The following is an 18,795-nucleotide window of genomic DNA, read 5'->3' on the forward strand; positions in this document are numbered from 1 at the left end:
TTTCTTTCTTTCTTTTGTTGAAATCTTATTTCAACGCGTTAAAAATATTCGTATAGCTCCATGTTCTAATATTGTCCTGGCGAGTTTCGATAACGCCGCAGTGGTATCACCTTACCGTTTCGCAACGGGATATAGAAGAAGAACCGGTGGTGACTCTGATCCCGGTTATAGCACAATGACTCCTCACGAGGATTCGGAACACGTTCCTTACGTTGAACCTTTACTCTTGGGTAGTAAAGATCGCCAAAAGGTTCCGGCTTCGCAACTTTCGGTTAGTAGTTGCAGCCGAGCCTCTTCTCCATTGACTTATAACCCTAGTAACACAACTCCGCCAGAAATGGGCGGGATTACAAACTTTACCGGCGGCGGCGGTGTTTTGACGCCAATTCGAAGTTGTAATAGCCCCACAATTGCCAATGTTCCTCATCATTGGGGCCAAATATTTAGTACGAATAGCAGAGATCTAACTCAAACTGTTATTCCCGAAGTACAAGTTCACGCCCAAGTTCATATGGCTGATACTCGCTAAGCCTATAGCTACTTTTTAGTTTATTATTTACATACTTTCTTTCTTTCTTCGAAGTTTTTTATCGTTTACAACTTTTTCATTGTGCCGTACGTCAATGTATGTCTTTTTATTTATACGCTCTGTTATATTTGACGAAAAGGTAGTTTTTTTTTTTAATTTAAAATTTTAAGCGTATTAATTACAACTACCAATTAGTCACAACGCGGCGTCCGCGAAAGGTGCGTGCGTGATTGATTGATTGAATGAATGAGTGAGTGCGTACTGTTTACATTTTTTGTTTTGTTTCCGTTGTCGTTAATTTTTTACTTTCCCCCCCAATTCTCAGTTTTTGTAAGTTTTAACTGTACAGTTTCCTAGGCTATCATTTATTAGTGGGCCTAATAGTTGAAAAAAGTGTAAAGTTAGTGTATATATATATAAGATAATTAATATCGTGCAATTATAATTTTTCATTCATAATTAAGTACCTACCGGAAGTTTTCAAAAACTTCCGCGTAACGGACTGACTTTAAAGGGACTGTAAAGAAGGCATCGGCGGGTGGGTAAAAATTATTTGAAATACGTCAGAGGCACGTGACCGAGGAGAGGCGTGGTTCAAAGAAGCTTAGTTCGTTTTATTTCGAAAACCACCACTTCCTGGAATTGGCGCTGCAATCTCGCGAAAAACAAGGACTAGATGTCCAGTTCCACTCCATGAGGAGTCTTTGTATCTTGGTATAACGTGATGTCTGTGACGTATTTCAAATAATTTTTACCCACCCGCCGATGCCTTCTTTACAGTCCCTTTAAAGTAAGTTTACTTTTTACAAATCCCTTCATTGCATAGCTTCAATGCAGAAAATCTATGCATATTTTCGATTTTTTTTAAACAGTATTTACTATTTTTAAACAAATAGTTCTTTATACAAATACACAACAAAAAACCTTTTATCTTTTTATACCAAATAAATAAATAAATAACAAACAAACAAATTTACAGTTTAACGGTGACTATAACCTTAAATGAAATAAATATTTGTAAGAGACGCTATTCGCTACGTAACTCTTAGTGCGTGCTAAATTAGGGATATTAAAAATAGCTTATTTTACCATGAAAAAAGTACTACTAACTATCCAAGTAAATAAGCAGTTATAAAACAGCTAAATGTAGATCTAGTTTAAAGTATGTGGTAGCTGTTCTGTATGATAATATAAAGATAAGCCAAAAACTAACTTGAAAAACGCTCATAACTCTATCGCAACAAAACCAAATCTGTCGATTTTAGAAATTTGTACATATTGTCATTAGCTTTTTTAAGTTTAAAGATAAAGTAACCGAATCATGACATCTTTATGTGTAGATAAGCGCTTTTTATATATACCTACTTAATGTTAAAAGAGAATTTTTTTACCGATATAAGAAATGTTTCTAGATGTAATATACGCAACTGGGCGTTTTTAATCTATGAAATATCGATAATAATCAGATTAAAAGTCCATAAAATGAAGTTAAATATTCAAAACTAATTACTGAAGCCATACTCCACATTAATGAAACGAATGGTTTAGCGTAACTAAAGCTAAAAATAATGCGGATTTGACGAGCGGTTTTAGCTTAAAGGGGCTGGCCGGAGCTGTTGGGGTGAAGGGGGGGGGTCAAACTGTTTGTTAGCATATTGCTTACCCTCCACCACGACGGTGGTGTCATTCCTTATGGCCAAAGAGCTGGGTGTTTTCCCCCTGAACTAACGGCAGTCTCCCCCCCAACAGCGCCGGTAAGCCCCATAAAACAAAGATTTGTCGAGCATGGCTTGATATTAGGACAGGAATGTTTTACTGCAATTTATTTTTGTTTCTGATAACCAAGCTTCCTTCCCACGACGCATTACCATTGAAATAAAAAACAACAAAAACCCAAGTTTTTAATTGTGGTAGGAACTAAGGACTTGTTTATTTTTATTTTTATTTATAAACATTTTGTTCCTAAACACTACAACATTTTTTTTTTTCAAATATTTGGCAACAATTTGATACAACGCTCTTCAAACAATAAGCTTTTGTCACAATTTACATTTCTCAAATAGAAAAGTAGAAAAATACGTTGATTCTTTCAAATTTATGGGTAACTTTCATCATTATTTAAAAAGTTTATAAAAAATAGCAGAGGTGATTGTCAGGTAACAATGCGATGACGTTAAAATTAGTCTCCATCGACTTTAGCGAGAACAAAGTTCGTTTTTGAAGAAATTACAATTATTTTTTTGACATAAAGTTATTTTGGGGTCGATTTTTTTCAGGCACTTTCACTTTCACTTTCCATCGGGAATTATTTGTCGCGAGGCACCATATGGTGTCATTCCAGATTGCGTAGCCCCTTTATAGTTTCCTGATTGGAGGGATAAAATGCTTTTACCCTGATTAAGAGTTTCTTTAGAGAAACTGCGACGGTTTTCATTTGCGACTTTAACTCCTATTGTTGGGCCATCGTAACCTTTCTTTTGGGCCTGAAATTATGCCTAATTTCAATTACAATTCACAGTTTAAAGCGGCAGAACTATCTTACCAATCCACCTAAGGCAAACAAACAATTTACAACCTAATAGGGAAACAAAACATGGATATTATAAGCGTATATTACAAATGTAAGTCATGCATGCTCATAAGATAAGCGTAGTTTGCGTAGTTTTGAACAGGGAACTGGCAGTCCTTTAATTCCCTTTGAATATATATTCCCTATGGGGAAGATGACATGGAGTGCCAATTCCCTAAAACCTTTCCACATGATTCTGATTAATTAAATCATCTAAGATTTACTGAAATATTTTACCATATAGAGATTTTTCCTTTCGTAGAGATCATTAACTTGAAAAATATCATGAGCCCTAAGTCCATAATCCAAACAGCCTTTTAGAAACAATTCTAGATTTTCTCTCTATCAAAAAATAAATAATCATTAGTTTAATTAATAATTATTTATTTATTTATTACATTAAAGGGGCGATATAAAATTTCCCTCCCCCCTCTCAGCTTAAACTAAGTGCAGTGTTGTCAGGCCATAAGTTGGTACTGAGTGAAACCAAGAAGTGATATCTAGTTTATTAGGGAGAAGGTATAAATTCGCCTCCACATTTCCAGCTCTTTATCTCCTGTCCAAACGTATAGTAGGTCTGGAGTTAATCCCCGCCTCTAAATTACAACCAGCCAGCATCTCATTGGTTCTTGAAAACTCACGTCAGCGCGACGCGAATGACGAAAATTGCGTATTTTCCAACTGAGGAGAGGCAGTGAAATAGCCCGGCCTCCTTTTACACCCCCCCTTGTATTTTGAAAGGGGGACTGGGACTATGGCGCGCGAATACTTAGGCATCTTATACCTTCTCCCGGCCAAATGGTAGTATAACGCCTCCACGGATTTTTAAAAGTTTATAGTCGATTCCTATAGTAAACAGGTGGGGAACACGATGCCATCAAAATTTTTCACCGCAAATGATTTTTTTTAAAAAAAAAAAAAAAAGGTAGCACATATTACTTATGGTTGTTTTTATATTTGATATTTGGGGCGCATACACTTGTTTAGATTATGTTTGGGATATTTTAGGTTCAGGTTAGGTTAGGTTAGTTTTAGGTTAGGTTAGGTTAGGTTAGTTTTAGGTTAGGTAAGGTTCAGTTTCTATTAGATTTGTCCTTTTCCAAAATATTGCAATTTTCATAAAAAAAAAAAAAACTTCATAATCATTTGCGGTGAAAAATTTTGACGGCATCGTGTTCCCCACCTCGTTTACTATAGGAAACGACTATAAACTTTTAAAAATCCGTGGAGGCGTTATACTACTATTTTACCCTTCTCCCTAATAAACTAGATATCACTTCTTGGTGAAACTGAACTGCTAGCCTGTCTATACTATGTATAGTAGGAAAAACCTTGTTTTTCAACAGGAAAAAAACTTCTAAGGTATCTATCCACTGGCTTAGAAGCAATAGAATGAAAGACAGAGAGATAGACATTTTGCTTTATTGCATCCAAGGTAAGATCAAAGAAAATATAGAACTATCGTACCCGTGTAAGATATGGATAGACAAACTAAACAAATATTCACCCACCTGTTTAAAAGGGGCCTTCATTGTATTTATTTTAGGTACAGACCCTGGTTGTAAAGCGTTTATTAACCTACATTAAGAAAATAATTATTTTTAACTCCAAAATTAAACGTTTTTAGGTAAATAGTTCACTTACGAACAAAGTGCTATGCCATCTTTAAGACTATCAGCAAAATCAAACTGATCTTGAAACCCTTTTTCACCTTTTGGTGTTATTAAATCTAATTTAGTCACTTCCTTTATCCATTGCAAGGCTCTTAGAGCTTGATTCATATCAAATTTCGCTTGTGCCTTTATAATTTAAAAAAATAGAAGCCAAATTTTAAGAAGTTGCCCCCGAGTAATAGTTCACCCCTATTATAAAAAAAATGTGGCTTCCACAAAAATTCAAATTTGGCACAATTTTTCTCGCAATTATTATGGTAAAAGTACCCCAAAATCTCACCTTTAGTTGGCATTCTCTGCTGAGTCCGTAGGAAGGCCCTTGATACGCCATTATAGTGTATTAAATTTGATATACTTATTAAAATTTAAAAGAATTTTCTAAAAGGATTCAAAATCTTCCTAAAGCGTCCTGTATCTGTTCTACTAAACTGTCAATAATTTTTTTTCCCCATTCATTCTAGAACAGTGGTTGGGCAGGGCTAAAATTCCTTCTCTAAGATTTGTAATCCAATCGCGTTAGAGGGATCGAAAATTTACCCCCATTTCACCTAAAAAAAATCGCCAGTGGCCACTTTGGCGGGAAAAATACGAGTCAGAGGGGGAAAAGGCGGGAAATATAGGCGCTTCTTTTGAAAGTTTACATAAAAAATAGCATACACGTGAATGTTTTTTTAAGCCCATAGAAGTATATATTTACGTATTTATTGATACAATGTTTATTGTAATTTTGTAAAAAAAAAATATTGCGTACCGTTCTTTCTACAGAAACCTAGTTTTTATTTCCGTAGAAGAAATTTGCAATTTAAAAAACCAGTTATATTTTTTTATAATGTAAATATACGTGAATAGACGGAAGGGATGAAAGCCATTTAGGTCCATTTAGGCCTATTTTCTATGTTCGTTTCGTTTGAGTGGAGTTGCGGGATCGTTCAAGCGTAACTCTTGTAAGCATGTACCATTTCTACGTTACATTCTCCCAACTCTAATTTTTTAAACGCATATAATAGTATCAAAGGTGGGTATGAAGTAGCTCTTGCCTTGTATTAAAATAGCCTAAAATAATAAGAGCTATTATATTTTATTTAAAACCAAATCGAAAGTTTAGAAAGTGGTTCAAAAATGTTTTAAAAGTATTAAAGAAATTGAATTTCCATAATAAATTGGAAATAGAGCTAGGTTCCTAATCCTAAAGAGTTCACTAACCTTACTAATATTATCGTATAGGTCTATTAACGCCTAAATATAATGAAATCAAGAAGCGATATCTAGTTTATTAGGGAGAAGGTATAAGATGCCTAAGTATTCGCGTGCCATAGTCCCAGTCCCCCCTTTCAAAATACGAGGGGGGACGTAAAATGAGGCCGGGCTATTTCGCCTCTCCTCAGTCGGAAAATACCTAATTTTCGTCATTCGCGTCGCGCTGACGTGAGTTTTTAAGAACCAATGAGATGCTGGTTGTAATTTAGAGGCGTGGATTAACTCCGGACCTACTATACGTTTGAACTGGAGATAAAGCTAGAAATATGGCGAATTTATACCTTCTCCCTAATAAACTAGATATCGCTTCTTGATGAAATTTAATACTTTCGCGTTAGCCTTTAATAGATCTAGGTCTTCTAGTGTTTTATATACATGTTTTAGAACATCACTCAAATCTCCGCCTTCTTTTATCCCAATCCCCCTCTACAAAAATATACACAAAAAAACGCTTATAAAATTATTGCCATAAATGGCAAAACTTCTTCTACAAGACAGAAAATGATTGAAACTAGAAGCAGTGGTATAAAATACGAAAAAGCTTTATTAGCATCATAGTTTTGATTTTGAATTTTTAAAAAATATAGTTGAACACCTAGCAATTAAAAAATAAATGTCTATTATAACAAGAATATCTTTAAAACAATTCAAAATATTTACCCGGAAGCTATATTAATATATATTTTACAGATAAAATTTGATTTCCTTGACTAAAGTTCAAAGCGCGTAGAAAGATTAACAAAAAATATAACTTTCTTTTAATAGAGGATAAAAACATTAGAACATAATTTACCTAATTAAGAATTAAAAACATTTAATTAGGATTAATTCATGTTTGGGAGAGAAGTTTTAAACTATTTAGGTGGAAATTTGCATCGTTTTTTAATCAAAGAGCTTTCATTGTAATGCCTACTCAAATTTTGATTGCAATGGCGGGCGAAACGTTTTTCGGGGGTTGTTTCAAGGGAAGGTGGTACATTCGATTTCCTTTTTAAAGGATTTGCATTAATGGTACTATCCGTATCCCACAACCTAGCAGTCGATTGAACGCGTCTTCTAAGGGTTTCTTCGCTAGTTTCAGTTTTAGTTACGCGAAGGGCAGACTGATTACAAACCACATTCAGTTTCTTAATTTGTTGACATTGAAGCGGATCTTTGGGGGAACAGTTTTCGGTCCATTTAGCCCAAGTTAAACCGATTTTGGCGGGTTTTTCGCGAGGAAACGCAAACTCGTTTGAGTGTCTATGATTGGGAGGGTTTTTGCTTCCAGGTTTCGTTTCAGAAATGACGTGGGAGTGGGGGAGTTTTTCCTTAGGCTCTTTTGTAAAATAGAAATTCTCCAGGCTTTCCTCGGATTGGTAATTGTTGTCCATTATGGAATTCAGCGAGTGAAAGCTTGGCTTGAACACGCAATTTGCGTGACTTAATTCCTTTGGATAAATTCCAAATAATGGAGTTGCGTTGTGGAAAAGCCCATATTCAGTGTCCTGGGAAATTATTAACAATATTGCAACCTTTATAGTTTATTAGTTAACAGTTTCTCACCTCTTTAAATTTCAAACGCAGCTCTGAGTTCTTTTTCTCATTTGAAATTCCCGCCATGCTACCCTGATAACTTCACTCGCAGTACCGGCTTTAATCTTGCCGCCTCTAGCTCAATCACTGTTATGCAATGCCACGTGACAGGAAGCTTTAATATGCAAATTTATCAGCACCATAAGCTCCGCCCCTATCTTCAACTAGCAAAGAGTACCTAGATGTTTTAGCACAAGGAGTTACTACGGGCAATCTAAAGATATCCATGCTTACTATAGGTTATTCTAGGTAATATCCTGGGTACATATTATGTTTATACCCTCCTAGTCCTGAAGAAGAGCGTCACTTTAAATTTTTTTTTAAAAGTTGTGTAACTTGTTGCTTGTGTTGTTGATACGCACTGAGTTTGTTTCGGTTTGTTTTTTAAGTAAATTATTTAACGTTTAATAATTTAAGTTTAGTAATTAACTTAAAGATAATTGTTACTCATATTTGAAGTGTTTCCTGCTACTGTAAGAATGATATTGAAGTTTGTAGCTATTTGATTTGACTCTAGCGGTAAGCCTAAGCCTTGGCTTTTTACACAAATTTTGAAATTCATTTAAATCTTAAAAGTTAAAACACGTTGTGTCACTTGTGTGACAGTTTATAAAAGTGCTTAAGGTAGTTTTCTTAATGTTTTAAAATGACTTCTCCTCGCCCCACACCGAAATTTTACACTGAAGCGCAAACATTTTCCACCAAGAAGGTATAAACTTGTAAATAAGATTGTTGTCAGCCGCCACTATATATCATATTATATGTTTAATTATAATTAAGGCAAGAGGGACACCCGCTGAAAAAGCCCCTCCAAGACCACCTATTAAAAGTGCACCCCCTATTAGCCGCATATTTGGTAACACCTTAAATCAAAAAGCCAGAGCTATTAGTTTCAAAGAATCAGATATTTGTATCCTTGCATAATATGTTCTCATAACGAAACCTGCTCTTTAGAATATTATTACTTTGATCCTTAACACTTAAATATAGCCCTAAATAACCGACATTACAACGAAGATTCTAGAGACTTATATTTTGAGCAGTGTTTTGATATTATATCTAAAATAGGAGCTGGATCGTTTGGAGAAGTAAATAAAGATTTACTTTTACCAAGAAGTGATATCTAGTTTATTAGGGAGAAGGTATAAGATGCCTAAGTATTCGCGCGCCATAGTCCCAGTCCCCCCTTCAAAATACGAGGGGGGATGTAAAAGGAGGCTGGGCTATTTCGCCTCTCCTCAGTGGGAAAAAGCGTAATTTTCGTCATTCGCGTCGCGCTGACGTGAGTTTTCAAGAACCAATGAGATGCTGGTTGTAATTTAGAGGCGGGGATTAACTCCGGACCTACGTTTGGACTGGAGATAAAGCTAGAAATGTGGCGAATTTATATCTTCTCCCTAATAAACTAGATATCACTTCTTGCTTTTACGTTATTGAAGTTTACAAATTTGGTAATATTCTAATTAGGTGTACAAGGTTAGAAACAAGGAGGATGGGAAACTTTACGCGGTGAAACGAGCTAAGGAAAGATTTAGAGGACAATCTGATAGGTTACGTAAATTAGAGGAAGTCAAAAAGCACGAAGCTTTGCCAAAACATCCAAATTGCGTGGGATTCGTTAAAGCGTGGGAAGAACGTCAACACCTTTACATTCAAACGGAATTATGCGAGAGTAGCCTTAGTGACTATTGCGAATTGAATCACGATGTACCAGAAACTTTAGTTTGGAAGTACTTCATTGACTTGTTATTGGTGAGATCGTGTCAATAGCTTCGTAACACACGAATTTCAATTTCAACGGTATTTCTTTAATTACAGGCTGTGAAACATTTACACGATCATGACCTTATTCATTTAGATATAAAACCAGAAAATATATTCATTTCTTACGATGGCATTTGTAAAATTGGTGATTTTGGCTTGGTGATAGATTTGACCAAAGTGAGACCACCGTTAATTGAATTCAAGATTCAAGATCTGTGTAACGAATTTTCCTATAATCCCGCCATATTTTTAGATGGATAGTTACGAGGCCCTGGAAGGGGATCCAAAATATTTAGCCTCTGAAGTTTTAGACGGAATTTTTACTAAGGCAGCTGATGTTTACAGTTTGGGTTTAACTATATTGGAGCTAGCTTGTGATTTAGATTTACCCAAAACTGGAGACGCGTGGCATAGCCTCAGACGTGGGAAGATACCCGAAGAAATGTGTGCCAATATAAGCGAATCTTTGAAACATGTTATAACATTAATGCTCAAAGATGATTACCGACAAAGACCAAGCGTCGATCAAATCTTAATGTTGCCTATAGTAACCAAATTTCATGGTAAAAGGAAGGGACAGTTAAAGATGAAATTACTGGTAAGTCAAGAAAAAAAATTACAGAAAATACTTTTACTAATTTGCTTAAAAGCAAAGGACAGATAACGTAACATTATACCATAAGAAAATAATATACAGCTCCCTATAAGTGTGAAACTCTCCATTTAAGTCATGTAAACAGCATTTTCTTCCATTGAAATTTGTAGAAAGTTTCTAATGCCACCTATTAAGAGTTGTTGGCGTTAAAAAGATGAAATATTTGTTTAGAATATTTTCAAATTTTATATTGTAATTAAATAGTTAAAGGTCTAGAAGTTATTATTATGATAATTATAACTGATTAAGTACATGCCAAAATTATCATAATAAATTAATAGATGGCGCGAGATTTTGACGAACGAAGCTAGCGCCTACACTGGTAGAGGTAAGGAGTATCTTGTATCTCTACGGGCGCGGCGGCGATATTTCCCCGTCCCATCGTGCATTTCGCGGACACCTTAGGTGGCGGCGGCGGTTTCGCCCCCCCTTTTACTCGTAGTACCGAAACTTCTCCCACGGGGCGTAAAAGCGTAAGCGCGCCAAATCTGGGAGCAAATGCTGTAGTATGAAAATGTACTACGTTTCATACTTATAGGGAGCTATATATTATTTTCTTATGATTATACCTTAAAAGAACAGCCTTTTTCTAAATATAAATGGAAAAATATGTATAAATAATTTCTTATTACAAAATAATTAGCATTTAATTAGTCTTAAAAACAAGGACTACTGCTCCATCCGCCATTGGTTATGTGGCGTCTGCTAGCCAGAACCCCTTACCTGACCGCTCGGCCTTTGAGAATTAAACCAATCACGTTTGGTGTAAGAGGTTCGATTTAGCAGACGCCACTAAACTAATGGCAGGTGGCGCAGTAGTCCTTGATTATTTTTAAGACTAATTAAATGCTAATTATTTTGCAATAAGAGATCCTTTATTTTTAATTTCTTTCCTCTTATATTTAGAAAAAGGCTGTTCTTTTAAGGTATAATGTTAAGTGTCCTTAAAAACCTTTTATATGTTTAAGGTATCGGCTACCTTATCCGTTTTATCCGCTATATGGATAAACATCAGCAAAATATTCACTAACACCCTATTGAAGCCTATATTGTGGTTGAAAGACCATGTCGTCACCCCAAATGGTGTAAATACACCAACCTTTAACGGTCATCTTGGAGTCAAAAGGTTTAATGGCTTTCATGGCTGGGATGGTAGTTTTTCTGATGGTAATTTTAATTTAAATTTACCATTAACCTAAATAATACAAATTAAATTAATAAATTATTTTTCAAAATAGATGAAGTATTTGAAGACTTTGAACAAAACGCGTCTTTTAACAATAGTTTGGGGGTTTCTCCATTAAGTGATACGTCAACATCAGATGACAGTAGAAATGACAGCCAAAATAGTAGTTTCTTTTTACCAAGGTGAATTTAAAGAATCTTAAGGCGAAATGGAGTACAATATTTTAATTTTAATCTTATTTTAATTTTATTTAGCATCACAAATCGACTTTTTAATTCGACTCCATCTGAGTTAAAACGTAGACCTGGATTGAGAACAAATGCCATACCAAGCCATTTACTTAATCATCAAGTTTCACAGCCTATTCATTGGAATGAGTAAATACTAAATATTTTGTTTCTTATTTATTTTCTTCTTTAATTTATCGTGAATATTCGTGATTTTTAATTTTTAATAGAGAAAGAAAAGCGCTAAGTAACGTTAACAATTCACCCTACACTTCGAGTAAACCTCAATTGAGAAGTAGCAGTAGAAGAAAGCTTCTAGATCCGAGGACAAATACATTTAGTAGTCCAATTGGACCGAGAAATCTTATGGACGTAAGTCTGACATTTTATTAATTAATTAGTAATTTATACAGGTCTACGAGTAGTGTAAAACGGGACTCGCGGAGTTCTCGAGTCCATTTTTCACAGTACTCGCGGAGTTCTCGTGTCCATTTTTCGCAGTACTCGCGCGTCCTCTAGCTCATTTTTCGCAGTACTCGCGCGTACTCGAGTTTCGTTTTTCCCAGTACTCGCGCGTACTCGAGTTTCGTTTTTCCCAGTACTCGCGCGTACTCGAGTTTCGTTTTTCCCAGTACTCGCGCGTACTCGAGTTTCGTTTTTCCCAGTACTCGCGCGTACTCGAGTTTCGTTTTTCCCAGTACTCGCGCGTCCTCGAGTCCGTTTTTCCCAGTACTCGCGCGTCCTCCAGTCCGTTTTTCCCAGTACTCGCGCGTCCTCGAGTCCGTTTTTCCCAGTACTCGCGCGTCCTCGAGTCCGTTTTTCCCAGTACTCGCGCGTCCTCCAGTTCATTTTTCCCAGTACTCGCGCGTCCTCGAGTCCGTTTTTCCCAGTACTCGCGCGTCCTCGAGTCCGTTTTTCCCCAGACTCGCGCGTCCTCGAGTCCGTTTTTCCCGGTACTCGCGCGTCCTCCAGTCAGTTTTTCACAATAGGGAGCTAACAACTGGCTAGGGGGAAGAGATAGTCTGACGTCACGCAGCCCCTCTCTGGTTGGCATTTTTGCGCGTAGAATACTGTGTCCAACCGTTAGGGGGATGAAACTCCAGTAAGAGATAGAAGGGTGTGACGTTTCAGGGTCAGAACTGTTAGCTCCCTATACTCGCGCGTCCTCGAGTCCGTTTTTCCCAGTACTCGCGAGTCCTCGAGTCTGATTTTTTTCCGGTACTCGCGACTCCATTGTGTTACTAGCCTTGTGGGTTACTCGCGAGTACCGGAAAATTTCTAGGAAATATTTTCCGAGTCGTACTCGCACAGGCCTAGTAATTTAACATGAATTTTAAATTTAATATCCGTTAATTTTAGGTATTTAACGCTGCCAAATCTGACCAAGACGATGATACTATGTAAAAGTATTTTTTTTTCTGGAGGTTGTATAGACTACTTAATTATTTTTTTAAAAAAAGTTAGTAATTTTAGTTAATTACTAACAACTAACTAGGGGGTTTAACGCTTAAAAAGTTAACTCAAACTCTAGTCAGATTAATTATAATAAACCAAAAACAAAAAGTATACATTATAAAAATCTGACGCTCCTAATATAAGTTTGGGAATTAGAAATATATTTAACGTGTAATTATTTTTAAAACATTTAAAACAGGGGAAATATAGTTTTTAGAAGAGTGTTTGCAAAGGGAATCTTTAATTATTCTTCATTAACATTTTAATAATCAATTATGAATAGTTAAAACTTAACTATTCATAATTTAAATACTTTTCTACTTTGCATTAAAAAAGGTTTTATAAATGTAACAAAACCAAAATTAAAAATATTAGTGTTTTTTATTTTTAATTATAGCTTTTATTTTTCATAACGAACAAGAACAAGTTAATTAATTTAATTAACATACATGTTTTAATTTTAAATTCCATAAATGAGAATAACTTCGTATATAATCGTATAAGCAAAATGTTTCCCAAAAATTGTTTCTACCTAACTTTAGTTTAGTTTAATTTAATTATTTAATAATATAGTGTAAAAAATATAAATTTAAATGGTAATTATTAATTAATATTAATTGGAGAGGTAAAGGGTTACAAAAGTGACCTAAAGTTAAGTGGATTCATAATTTGCTGGATTGAAGTCACAATGATAGCTTTGTTTTCAAGTTTTCCGCTATTTTATCTAGGAACTCAAAGGTGTTGGCGTAATCTGAACGTTGAACGCTGTTAAGGGAAATAAAATTAGAAATGTACCGAGTTATTTACCCCTTAAAGGGAGGGTGAAGTAGAAAATCAAGTGATCTTTTATCAATTCTTCTACCAATTTTAAGACCAGTCTGCATAGTGAAACATTCAGGAAATACCAGCTCCGAATGATTTTAAAATTCAAATTAGGTTCAGATTTTAAGGATAATTTTAAACAACGACCTCCGACCAATCGCGTAACGCCCTGCCTTTTTATTAACTAAATTCTCGTGGCACGTTTCGTGTCTCGCGCCACGATTGTCACGTCGCGCGCAAATTTTATCAAATCTCGTGATAAATTTCATTCAACACGGAACATGCCACGAGAATTTTGTTAATAAAAAGGCAGGGCGTTACGGGATTGGTCGGAGGTCCTTGTTTAAAATTATTCTTAAAATCGGAACCTAATTTTAATTTTAAAATCATTCGGAGCTGGTATTTCCCGAATGTTTGACTATGCAGACTGGTCTTGTAGTTAGTAGAAGAATCGATAAAAAATCACTTGATTTTCCACTTCACCCTCCCTTTAAGACCAAATTTTAACGAACCCATTAAGGCCTTTAATACAAATAGCTAAATCTTTGGTCATGATGCCACTCTCAATTGTTTCGATGCAAACTTCTTCTAGATTTTGAGCAAATTTAGCGAGTTGATCATTGCCATCTAATTTAGCCCTATGAGATAGACCCCTGGTCCACGCAAAAATAGAAGCGATAGGGTTTGTTGAAGTTTCTTTTCCTTGCTGGTGCATTCTGTAATGTCTGGTAACTGTGCCATGAGCCGCTTCAGACTCGACAGTTTTACCATCAGGGCAAATTAAAACGCTGGTCATCAGACCCAATGATCCGTAGCCTTTAAATAAACCAATTAGATGATGATGTTGAGTTACTTACATACACACCAATCTGGGTAAAGGGGCTAACCTTGGGCAACAGAATCAGACTGGACATCTCCGTCGTAGTTTTTGCAAGACCATACAAAACCACCATCAGATTTCATAGCTTGAGCAACCATGTCATCAATAAGGCGATGCTCGTACCAGATTCCTTTAGCTTCGTATTGGCTCTTGTATTCCCTTTAGAATTAACCATAGTTTAGATAAACACTATAGTACTTTAACATGTCGCACGTACTTATCGTAAATTTCTTGGAAAATATCCTTAAACCTTCCATCATATTTTTTTAAAATTGTGTTCTTGGTGCTAAAGAAAATCACCAAAAATTAAAAACTACCCTACTGCGTAATAAATATTTTAAAAATACCTCAAATATAAGGGAAAGCCTCGTTGTAAAGCAAATTGGAAAGAACTATGGGCAAAGTCGGTAATTGACTAAAGAGGAAATGTAAAGAAACCCCCGAATTAATTTAAAATCAAGAGTTAATGAGTTAATATACGCGCAAGAAGCGATATCTAGTTTACTAGGAAGAAGGTATAAGATGCTTAAGTATTCGCGCGCCATAGTCCCATTCCCCCTTTCAAAATACAAGGGGGGATGTAAAAGGAGGCCAGGCTATTTCGCTGCCTCTCCTCAGTCGGGAAATACGAACGAAAATACGTAATTTTCGTCATTCGCGTCGCGCTGACGTGAGTTTTCAAGAACCAATGAGATGCTGCTTGTGTAATTTAGAGGCGGCGGGGATTAACTCCGGACGGACCTACTATACGTTTTGGACTGGAGATAAAGCTAGAAATGTGGATGAATGAATTTATACCTTCTCCCTAGTAAACTAGATATCGCTTCTTGATATACTCTGTCTTTTTTACCTTATCAGTATTGTACATTCCCATAGCTACACCCCCTCCATCCACAAAGTCAAAAATAGTGAAATTCATCTCTTTTCCATCTTCCCCAGTGAATTTCATTTCAACTTTCCCCGGACCCGGGACGACAAAATCGGTTGCCCTATACTATATATTTAGAAATACTAAATTAGCAAATAGGTCTAGTTGGTTTTTAAATAGTAGAAAGAGATATTATTGTCAGAAATAATCTTTCTCTCTCTCTCTCTCTATAAATTAAGTCTTAACAGAAGTGAGATGAGACTAGAAGTGAAGGGCTCTAGCATTAATAGTAGATCCTGGCACTAGTGAATAAATTTGAGGATTTTACGCCGCTTCAATCGCGCCTACACTAGAGAGAAAAAAATTGGTCGAGTTCCAAAACATTTCCTACCCCCTTCCCCTCAACCTAAAGCCGCTGAACACGGACGCGGGTGCTGGAATCTAGTTCGGTCGTCTACCACCGCAAGCGTCTCACGTTTTGGAGGGGAAATTCTGAAACCGCCACCAGAGGGCCAACCGTTCGTGTCTTATCAAGAATATTCACTTTCCCCAAGTGAAGAATTTGGTTAGCTCAGTACTTCTGGTCTCATCTCACTTCTGGTCTTAAGTATTTTAATTACTTGATCTCCGTAGGCATGACGACCAATTACAATAGGTTTTTCCCATCCTGGTACCAACCGTGGGATATTTTTGCAAATAATAGCTTCTCGGAAAACGGTCCCCCCTAAAATATTTCTAATAGTACCATTGGGAGATTTCCACATCTTTTTAAGTTTAAATTCTAAATTTTTACGTATAAATAATTAGTACGCGATTAATTTGCATAACAAAAAAGATATTTGGCAGTATCGGTACCTTCAACCCTGTTTTCATCAGGAGTAATTGTAGCGCATTTAATGCCAACATTATATTTTTTAATTGCATGCGCGCAATCAATGGTAACTGAAAAATATTTCAAGTTCAAATTCAAATTATTTTCAAGGATTTCCCCCTTAGCAACTACTTTCAATTGTGTTATCTCGAGAATCATCTACTCTCTAATATAAAATATAGACAAACAAAGATAACTACGTTAAAACGTTAATCTTATGTATTCTAGAGTCTGGGACTCTGGGGTGACTTTTTTTCTCCGATAATTTTGATAAATGACGCGTTGGCAATGCAATGACGTATTAATTAATTTATATTACCTTGATCATCAGTTGCATCACGGTTTTCAATACTCAAATCATAAGAATGAAGTTCAACGTCCAAAAATGGGAAAATAAGCTTTTCTTTGATCAGATCCCAAATTATTCTAGAATTTTTTTTTTTTGAGAGAAAAAGAAATTCTGATATAGCGTTTAGACTAGAGTCAAGTGGGTTAAGTTTATTTAGTTGGCACTTATTATTAATTAAGACTGAGAATTGGGGTGGGGGGGGGGGGTAAATAGATAGATAGGGCCTCTAGTTGAAATGTTACCTTCAATTATATTGCGTAATGTAGGTGTGTCAATTATGGCTTATGGGGTGTAGAGAATATATAATAAATTGGGTTGCAAGCTTGCAAGATTAGAAGGGGGCAAAGTGTTTACTAATTCGAAGAATAAAAACAGGTTTAACAAAGGTGTCGGACAGTTTCCGATTTTTTTTTTAATGTTGGATAGTTTCTTAATATTAGCATAAGTTTATAAGCTATGTTCCATAAGTGTGTCACTCGTTAATGAGAGCTTGACATGAAGTGACGTAGGCGAAACGTCATAGATTCTCGTAAAGCGACGCCTGGTGAGGCGCTATCAAAGGCTTAGTATAGACTAAATAGGAGGATGGACTGCAAAACCGAGTGCAGTCAATTCTCGCGTCGTTCTTTGACTAGCTCTCATTAAACCTCTAGCATTACGAAGTAGAGATAGTGACATACTTATGGAACATATCTTATAAACTTATGATATTAGTTATTTTCCTCATAGAGAAGAATTTTATAGCTTTTTTTAAATATTGGTCAAATAGACAAATTCGTTTATTACAAACAGAGAAACCAACACACAAGGGCGAGGGCGCCATTGGGGTATCCTCCCTCCCGCCATGAAGCAACGCCAGACGGAGCCCCATACACGCGGGGCGGCGGGAGGCTAACCAACTCGGACTGCCACTAGGGGAGCTTCTTGGTGAGAGGGAGGATATCCCAATGGCGGCCTCACCCCTGTGTGTTGGTTTCTCTGTTTGTAATAAACGAATTTGTCTATAGAGTGGTACTGAGACGGGAGGAGCTACGTAGACGTGACGTCAATATTGGTAGTCTAAATAGAGTAGTGTCGGTAGAGAGGGGAGTAGACGGTGTATCCCTCCCTCCCTCTAAGCGCGCTTTTGTAAGAGCGGATACTGTACGCGCCTGGTAGGGGGAATGACACTGAGCTAAGAGATAGAAGGGTATGACGTTTGCATACGCAGAACTGGCATAACTCTATTGTAAGGCCTGAGCTGGCGACTTCCAATATGGTCGCCAAAACCACCGAGGTAAGAGATAGGAGGGTGTGACGTCACGAGAAAGTTCGTGGTAGCGGTCACTATTGTACTTATTTTGGAAAGTGTCCGACCCCAAAGTTTTCAAGGAAATAATAAACCTAAATTCTGGAGGAATTTTGCAATAGACGCGTCAGATTTGCAACCTTTAAAGGGATGTTTTTATTTTAATCAAAAACATTAATTTAACAGTAGTGCCTTTCATAGTGAGGTTAAAAATCCCGGTTGACCATAAACCCACGCGTAATTAAAATAAAACCTTATCTGAAGTCAGGACTTAAGAATTGGGTGCTCTTTTTCTCTAATCAATAAACATAATTACCTCGTCATTTCATCTCCATTCATTTCTACAACAGGACCACCTGCAATTTAATATATACAATGCATAATTTTAATTTAATTAAAATTAAGCGCGTAATTACGTTAATTTTCTTACATTTTATTTTCGTCATTTTTTAAATAAGTTAATTTCCAATTTTGTAGAACGAATTATGGGATAAACTAAACTGTTTTTAGCGTGTTGTTGGCAAGCTGCAACGTCGACTCCGAGAAGGAAAATAACCCAAAAATTCCGAGATCTTTCTGTGGATTGTGTAAAGAAGCTTTATAAATTTGCGGAGCGTGAAGTGATAAGAAAATTTGCTGATGGGGAGGGTGAAATTGAAAGGACTTTACTTTTGACAAGAAAGGGGGGAAGCCGGTCTATTATGAACATCAACACCACGGGGGTTTCTCCGGGTCACAGGTGATATTAGGGTGGGAAAGAAGAACCCCGGAAATACATTCCCCTTCACACTCCCCAAAAACAGCCAATCACAGTCCACGGATAACCC

The 18,795-nt window shown here is 36.3% G+C and overlaps 5 protein-coding genes across 7 annotated transcripts in view; 2 read left to right on the top strand and 3 right to left on the bottom strand.

Moving 5' to 3' along the window:
* The window catches only part of LOC149610276 (VWFA and cache domain-containing protein 1), a 38,993-nt gene extending 36,547 nt beyond the window's left edge, over positions 1–2,446 (top strand). For both annotated transcript variants that reach the window (XM_089859660.1, XM_089859661.1), the window contains exon 16: positions 57–2,446. In XM_089859660.1, the coding sequence (XP_089715786.1) occupies positions 57–529 (473 nt within the window). In that variant the 3' untranslated portion in view covers positions 530–2,446. The remainder of the gene's footprint in view (positions 1–56) is intronic.
* Positions 2,428–5,267, bottom strand: LOC149610277 (myophilin-like). Its single transcript, XM_089859674.1, has 6 exons — positions 5,052–5,267; positions 4,743–4,897; positions 4,610–4,676; positions 3,336–3,440; positions 3,072–3,104; positions 2,428–3,012 (listed from the first exon to the last, which is right to left on the bottom strand). The coding sequence occupies exons 1-6, from the start codon at positions 5,100–5,102 to the stop codon at positions 2,818–2,820; spliced, it is 606 nt and encodes a 201-aa protein (XP_089715800.1). The 5' UTR covers positions 5,103–5,267; the 3' UTR covers positions 2,428–2,817.
* An 819-nt stretch (positions 5,268–6,086) lies between these two features.
* LOC149610278 (uncharacterized) lies at positions 6,087–8,014 on the bottom strand. The gene is made up of 3 exons (XM_089859673.1): positions 7,884–8,014; positions 7,574–7,781; positions 6,087–7,515 (listed from the first exon to the last, which is right to left on the bottom strand). The coding sequence occupies exons 2-3, from the start codon at positions 7,628–7,630 to the stop codon at positions 6,883–6,885; spliced, it is 690 nt and encodes a 229-aa protein (XP_089715799.1). The 5' UTR covers positions 7,631–7,781; positions 7,884–8,014; the 3' UTR covers positions 6,087–6,882.
* On the top strand, positions 7,948–13,279 carry LOC149610279 (membrane-associated tyrosine- and threonine-specific cdc2-inhibitory kinase-like). Of its 2 annotated transcripts, none has more exons than XM_089859666.1 (12): positions 7,948–8,122; positions 8,180–8,312; positions 8,384–8,513; positions 8,594–8,691; positions 9,071–9,355; positions 9,422–9,544; positions 9,621–9,965; positions 10,991–11,189; positions 11,261–11,390; positions 11,463–11,585; positions 11,666–11,807; positions 12,795–13,279. In XM_089859666.1, the coding sequence occupies exons 2-12, from the start codon at positions 8,250–8,252 to the stop codon at positions 12,837–12,839; spliced, it is 1,683 nt and encodes a 560-aa protein (XP_089715792.1). In that variant the 5' UTR covers positions 7,948–8,122; positions 8,180–8,249; the 3' UTR covers positions 12,840–13,279. The 2 variants fall into 2 exon arrangements, with proteins under 2 accessions (XP_089715792.1, XP_089715793.1); XM_089859667.1 differs by having other exon boundaries at positions 8,210–8,312.
* Idh (isocitrate dehydrogenase [NADP] cytoplasmic) lies at positions 13,253–18,778 on the bottom strand. Its single transcript, XM_089859671.1, has 12 exons — positions 18,638–18,778; positions 18,399–18,544; positions 18,285–18,324; positions 16,651–16,757; positions 16,316–16,402; positions 16,081–16,241; positions 15,443–15,586; positions 14,940–15,007; positions 14,810–14,878; positions 14,600–14,751; positions 14,225–14,528; positions 13,253–13,655 (listed from the first exon to the last, which is right to left on the bottom strand). The coding sequence occupies exons 2-12, from the start codon at positions 18,412–18,414 to the stop codon at positions 13,574–13,576; spliced, it is 1,230 nt and encodes a 409-aa protein (XP_089715797.1). The 5' UTR covers positions 18,415–18,544; positions 18,638–18,778; the 3' UTR covers positions 13,253–13,573.
* Positions 18,779–18,795: the final 17 nt, after the last annotated feature.

Source organism: Phalangium opilio, unplaced genomic scaffold (assembly GCF_054372755.1).
Source record: "Phalangium opilio isolate 3A_F unplaced genomic scaffold, DU_Popi_V2 ptg000329l_1, whole genome shotgun sequence".
Classification (NCBI taxonomy): Eukaryota; Metazoa; Arthropoda; class Arachnida; order Opiliones; family Phalangiidae; genus Phalangium; species Phalangium opilio.

What these genes read in the sequence shown, in the direction of transcription:
- Idh (XM_089859671.1), bottom strand. An exon ending in AATGGAGATGAAATGACGAG is followed by an intron (nt 16,758 to 18,284) that starts GTAATTATGTTT and finishes AAAAAATTCTAG; the next exon opens with AATAATTTGGGATCTGATCA. An exon ending in GTCATGCCTACGGAGATCAA is followed by an intron (nt 15,587 to 16,080) that starts GTAATTAAAATA and finishes CTAAATATATAG; the next exon opens with TATAGGGCAACCGATTTTGT.
- LOC149610278 (XM_089859673.1), bottom strand. Translation starts at nt 7,630, where the DNA reads ATGGCGGGAATTTCAAATGAGAAAAAGAACTCAGAGCTGCGTTTGAAA. An exon ending in TGCGTTTGAAATTTAAAGAG is followed by an intron (nt 7,516 to 7,573) that starts GTGAGAAACTGT and finishes ATAATTTCCCAG; the next exon opens with GACACTGAATATGGGCTTTT.
- LOC149610279 (XM_089859666.1), top strand. Translation starts at nt 8,250, where the DNA reads ATGACTTCTCCTCGCCCCACACCGAAATTTTACACTGAAGCGCAAACA. An exon ending in AAACATTTTCCACCAAGAAG is followed by an intron (nt 8,313 to 8,383) that starts GTATAAACTTGT and finishes ATTATAATTAAG; the next exon opens with GCAAGAGGGACACCCGCTGA. An exon ending in GAGCTGGATCGTTTGGAGAA is followed by an intron (nt 8,692 to 9,070) that starts GTAAATAAAGAT and finishes TATTCTAATTAG; the next exon opens with GTGTACAAGGTTAGAAACAA.
- LOC149610277 (XM_089859674.1), bottom strand. Translation starts at nt 5,102, where the DNA reads ATGGCGTATCAAGGGCCTTCCTACGGACTCAGCAGAGAATGCCAACTA. An exon ending in TGAAGGCCCCTTTTAAACAG is followed by an intron (nt 3,441 to 4,609) that starts GTGGGTGAATAT and finishes ATTTTTTGATAG; the next exon opens with AGAGAAAATCTAGAATTGTT. An exon ending in AAAGGAAAAATCTCTATATG is followed by an intron (nt 3,105 to 3,335) that starts GTAAAATATTTC and finishes TTTCCCTATTAG; the next exon opens with GTTGTAAATTGTTTGTTTGC.